Raw genomic sequence first — 6000 nt, 5'->3', positions numbered from 1 at the left:
GGGGTAAGTGCGGGGGGAACTGCTGGCGAAGCATGGGGGAAGTGCGGGGAATGCCGCGGGGGGAGTGCGGGAGAAGTACGGTGGCTGCTGGGGGATCGCTGGGGCTAGTACGGTGGCTGCTGGGGATCGTCTAGGGCTGCCGGCGCCTCACACCACCTCCACTCTCCTCCCGATCGGGCGAGCAGCGGCCATATTTTTTAAATTGGCGCGACCCCGGTTATAGCAGTTGCCTTAGCAGGGCCAGACCAAATGATTTCGAGGGCCGTATGCCTGACGTTCCCCACCCATGCTGTAGAGCAAGCTAAGTGGTCACTCTTCCCAGCGCTGGGCCTTCCTGCAACGGAACCAACACCACAAAACGTCAACATGGCAGATTAACAAGGGTTTCAGTGGAGACTAATTAAAAGTTACGTTGCAGAAAAGCAAGGAAAAGAAAAGAAAAAAAAAAGCAGGATTGTTTTATCCATATCTGAGGGAGATCTGTCAAACACAGTCTGAATCCATCTGTCAATATATTGATAAACTCATCTTGGAATAAAAATACTCAAACAAAATTTGAAAGAGCATTTTCACACCATAGAAAAAACAACAACTAGTGCCCTAAACGCGGCCTTGAAACGGAAGATCAAGTCTTCCTTCTAATCAGACTGCACCCGCGGCTGTCAGAGCGGTGGGTGCGAGCGTAGGAAATTAAGCGTTGTTCTGATAATTGTACATGGGCCCCAACGGTCAGAAACATGCCAGCCCCAGCACCACCTCAAATAAGGCACAACATGTATACATACTGCTTTGGGCAGGAATTATTTAGGAATATATAATTTTATAAAGGGGTAATCTCTTATGAAGAAACAGAGACCAAAGTTGTACATCAACGTTGTGTAAGGAAGTTCACAATAATGGCCATTGTGAATCCTCAGAAGTAGTTTTCAAAATTAAACTTGATTTTTCTTCAGTAGTGCAATAATATCCGTCTTATACCTAGCAGGTTAATTTAATGGATAAAAAGTGGATTTGTTGCAGTGCAGTGTTACCCTACAGGTAACAATAGATTTCTGCACCAATGAAATGATACAGTGTACAGAGCTTCCAAAACCGCATAGGTTTGTCCTTCAATTATACCAAGAGTACACTCCAACACTATTTTACATCTTAGTACACTTTTGACATCATATCGGATTTATTCTAACACTTGAAGAAACCTATGGAGGTTTTAAATTAAGAATTTAACTTATGAAGAACTTTAATGTTGGTCCAATAAAAAGTTATCACAACCTAAAACAAATCTACATTTCTCCATGACCAATAAATCTATTAGAACTTTGAAAAATGGTTAGAAAGTAAAAAGTAAGATGTGAAACACTAAAAGTGGCACGGAATACAGTGAAGATGGCTTCACAGCATATTAAATATACGCGAAAGTGTATGCAAAGTTGAGGGTTGTATTTTAAAAGCCAAAACATCTTAAACTTTTTTTTAGTCAATGGGAGAAAATAAAATAATACTTTAAGGCGATTATAGAGTTTAATAGTGAATATATGAGATCACATAAAACAGAAAGAATACATTGCGCATAGCTGGGTATCTGTGGAGTTGTAAGCAAGGAATCCCTTTCCTCCCAATGGTTACTTTTATGCCTTTTTCCTTGAATTAATGTCTTGTATAATTATCAAGAATGATTGTCACAATATATTCACAATAAAATCCTGAATCTCTGTATAAAACTAGACGTTCTGTGATCTGGAAACCAATATAAAGATACTAAGACTCATTTCAATGTGTGCTTTTAAGTTTCACGTATAAACTATACAACAGTTTATATTAATATGCTGTTTGCTCAAGCCAGAGTGAACCAAAATGATTTAGCCTATTTCAATGAAACATGCAAAGACTGATTTATCCATTATGAGAAAATCCAATAATTAAAGAGTCTGCTAACATAGAATAACACGACGGACAGACGCGCGCACGCACGCACGCACACACACACACACTATTGTCTGATTTTGCTGCACTTATTGTATAATTATAATTCCCTGTACTGTATTCTTTGTGAAGCGCTGAGTACACTTTTGGCGCTATATAAATAAAGACATACAATACAATTTAGATGTTGAAGCCATGCTCAAATCTGCACAATGGCAAGTGCTCAGGATATTCACTTTGAGCTGCGGTCACAGTGAAAAAAATAAAGGTGGGTATCGCTACGGTTCAGGGCTCAGAGCGCAATGTCCAAGGAAATGCACATTATTCAGCCCACTTAAGAGGGGGAGTCCTGCTTAGGAGGAAACTGAACTAAGGACAGTGTCAAGTTTAGTACCTAATTTAGGAGAATACTTTCTTTTTTAAAACCTAAGATTTTCATATTTCGTGGTACATTTGGGGATTAGACTGTTTGCCAGTCCCAAAAGCCCTAGGTAAATTGTTAGCTTTGCTCGGTCTTGTATGCAAAGTAATTGTGGTGCCATCATTAGTCAAATAAACAGAAAGAGCCGATAAGCAGTGTTCCAGATGGAAAGTATACATATTAATTCCTCACAAGATATAAGTAAGGGTGACTGAATCTAACGAAGCCAATGTGACTTGTATTTTTTGTGTTCAAGTTGCTGCAAAGAGTCCATAAATATTGAGTAATAGGAAAGCTCAGACATGAATCTCAACAAGATGCTGACAGCTGTTACCCAGAAGCAGCTTATTCATTCTACTGCTCAGCTGTACGTTTGAAGCACTGATTCCCAACAGAAGGTTCGGAAGTGATTCCAAGGGGGTGGTGGGGGCCAAAAAAAAAAATGTAATGGTGAGTCCCAGGCAGTATAGAGGGTTCCTGAGCCTGTGTGGGGACTGCACACTACACGTAAGGCTCCAAACTGCTCCATATCCTGGGTGGTATAGGTGTCACTTACAGCAGGAGCTTCCAAAATCGCTCCGTACAATACTTTGCACCCACTGTGGGGCATCACTTTGGAAGCCCCTGCATTAATTGACAGCTATACCGCGGTGTACGCACAAGATGGTGAAGTTTGGGGCCTTATTAAGCGTGTGTTACCCACACAAGCTTAGGGCACTGTACTGCCTGGGATTGGTCATACAATTTGATTAGCAATAGTCCGAGTAGGCAAGAAGATTAATTAGGGGTTTGCTGAACACATTGTAGCAGGGGGTGCACAGTGTAACAGGTTGGGAACCACTGGTTTAAAGTAAAAAGACTGGCCCATATGCACATTATATCCACAGTTTAAATGAAAGCACTAAACATTGATATCTTTCTTGTTAAAAACATGAAACATTCAGATGCCAGGGTCTGACACCCCCATTAACATCTTCACTACATAAGGGGTCTGCATTGTTGGCTATTACAGCAGCAAAGAGGTTGGTGTCCAACATGGACGACAACAGGGTCACACTTTACATATCCAAAAAAGTACAATGCCCTTTAAACCGAACAACACAACTGGGGCATAATTAGGCACTTTTAAGATACTACTACACACTTTTTAAATACATATACAAAAATAAGATAAGCTTTGTCATTTATGTCACATTGAATGATCCACCTTATACAAAAACAAACCATCAAACAACATGAAAAGTTAAAATGTTTCAAAAGTGAAGTGCTCAGACATGCAATGCATTCTCTACCAATTAAAGCTTTCTTTCATCCTTTTAGACAGGAAAAAAAGTTGAAACACTTCTAAAGATGAAGATTTCCCAGCGATTCTGTTTTTTCAAGTAGTTAATAATAGCTGGTTCCTAACATGCAGCAACTACTCACCTGGGGTCTAAAGCACCAATTTCACTAGCTCAGTTAATACAAATCCTCATTTCAAACCGTGACCAATAATCTTGGAAAATGAAACTTAGAAAAGAAAACTAATACGCAGTGTAAAAAAATTAAAAAATAATAAAAAAGAGACTTCCTACATATAGTAAGCTGTAGCAAGTAATTATATATATTTATATTATTAACACATATTTTTTTTAAATATACATACATATATATATACATATACATATATACATACACATACATATACACACACACACACACACCCACTGCAAGAACCTTTCTAGCTTATTTACAAGAAAAATGCAACTGTGTAGGTATATATGGAACACTAAAGCACATGCATTCAAGCAACTTTCTTACAATGGATGAACCCATTTGCTGTATGTTACCGGACTGCTGGCAGGGAAAGGTTTACAAGTAATGCCAAAAGCCTTATTGGACTAACCTGGTAAGCAACTAACTGGTGATCATGTGGGCCAGTCCCCTGGTGCTTCCCTTTATAAGATCAAAAGCATAGCCCCATTACAAAAAGGATGAAGTGTAACATGCAGAAAATACAGGACTTACTGTAAAGAAAAGCTCCATGACTCTGCTGTCCAGTAGGGTTTCACGCCAGGACTCAGTCGGCTTCAGCATCACATTTTGGGAGGACTCGAACATAGCTATATAATGTCTGCCCAGTTATCTGGTGTCAAGGTCAACAATAACATTCCTACTAGTCTTTAAAGCAATGAAAAAAAAAAAAAAAAGAAAGGAGTCCCTTCTTCCCTTCAGCATCCACTACAGAAGAATGCAATGGAAAACAAACTTTAAGCCTCTTCACATACGCTGCATAATTCATGCATGAGGCCAAGGAATAAAAGGTATTAAGTACTGAAAAAAAGAATGCCTTAGGAATGCTAGATAACAGTTTGATCATTATTATGCGGCATGCCATAGTGATACCATCACTTTGATAAGCAGGGGCCCTAATGTGACAGGAGCAGGAGGGGAAACAGCAACCGCAGAAGACAGGTGTTCCGATTTATGCAAAATAGGGATTTTTTTGGGGGGGGGGGGGGGGAGGGGTTCTGCCATATATCTTCCTCTTGCAAAAGTAATGCTTGCTGTCCACACATGTACGCAGGGTGTATGTTTCTGCAGAGAAAGTATTCGTTATCTGACATGGCTGTGCTCCATTTTCAAACATTATCTGAAGGAACAGAGGGAAGGGAAGAAAGTGAACTAGTACTCGTGTATTTATAGACGTGCTGGTAACAGCAGGATGACAGCCAGATCACAGAAATGGATGCAAAACCGGGATGTCTGAGCTTCGTAAAGCCTTCTTAGTTTATACACCGATACGGCACAATCCACTCATTAACCCGATCATAATTAACACAGGTTTACAGGAGAACAGAACAGAGTAAGCACAGAATCGTATTTTACCAATAAATAATAAATGGCCCTGAAGGAGCAGCCCAGGTTACATAGTTACATAGTTACATAGTAGATGAGGTTGAAAAAAGACGTACGTCCATCAAGTTCAACCTATGCTAAATTTAGACAACAGATACTTTATCCTATATCTATACTTACTTATTGATCCAGAGGAAGGCAAAACAAAAAAAACCATTAAGGGGAAAAATGAATTTCTTCCCGACTCCAAGAATTGGCAATCGGATTAATCCCTGGATCAACATCCTTCCCATGTATACTTATTTGGTATATCCCTGTATACCTTTCCCATCTAAAAAGATGCCCAACCTTTTTTTGAACAAATCTATTGTATCTGCCATCATAGTCTCTATGGGTAATGAATTCCACATTCTAACTGCCCTTACTGTAAAGAACCCTTTCCTTTGTTGCTGGTGAAATTTCCTTTCCTCCAACCTTAAGGGATGGCCCCGAGTCCTTTGTACTGCCCGAGGGATGAATAGTTCTTTTGAAAGCTCCTTGTATTGTCCCCGAATATATTTGTATATAGTTATCATATCCCCTCTTAGACGCCTCTTTTCTAATGTAAATAAATCTAATTTAGCTAGCGCCTCCTCATAAGTTAGAATGTCCATCCCTTTATTAATTTGGTGGCTCTTCTCTGCACACTCTCTAGTTCCATAATGTCTTTTCTTAGGATTGTAGCCCAAAATTGTACTCCATATTCAAGGTATGGTCTTACTAATGCTTTGGTAAGGGGCATAATTATGTTTACTTCCCTTCCATCCATTGCCCATTTG

The 6000-nt window shown here is 39.6% G+C and overlaps 1 protein-coding gene across 3 annotated transcripts in view; it reads right to left on the bottom strand.

Moving 5' to 3' along the window:
• XPO4 (exportin 4) overlaps window positions 1-6000 on the bottom strand; it is a 74400-nt gene that overhangs the window by 32668 nt on the left and 35732 nt on the right. For 2 of the 3 annotated variants that reach the window (XM_075592283.1, XM_075592281.1), the window contains one exon: window positions 4352-4464. The exons of the other annotated variant lie outside the window; for it this stretch is intronic. In XM_075592283.1, the coding sequence (XP_075448398.1) occupies window positions 4352-4464 (113 nt within the window). The remainder of the gene's footprint in view (window positions 1-4351; window positions 4465-6000) is intronic. 3 annotated transcript variants of the gene reach the window in all.

Source organism: Ascaphus truei, chromosome 3, assembly GCF_040206685.1.
Source record: "Ascaphus truei isolate aAscTru1 chromosome 3, aAscTru1.hap1, whole genome shotgun sequence".
NCBI classification, from domain to species: Eukaryota; Metazoa; Chordata; class Amphibia; order Anura; family Ascaphidae; genus Ascaphus; species Ascaphus truei.
The sequence above is the reverse complement of the archived record's forward strand: the minus strand, read 5'-3'. Positions and strand labels throughout refer to the sequence as shown.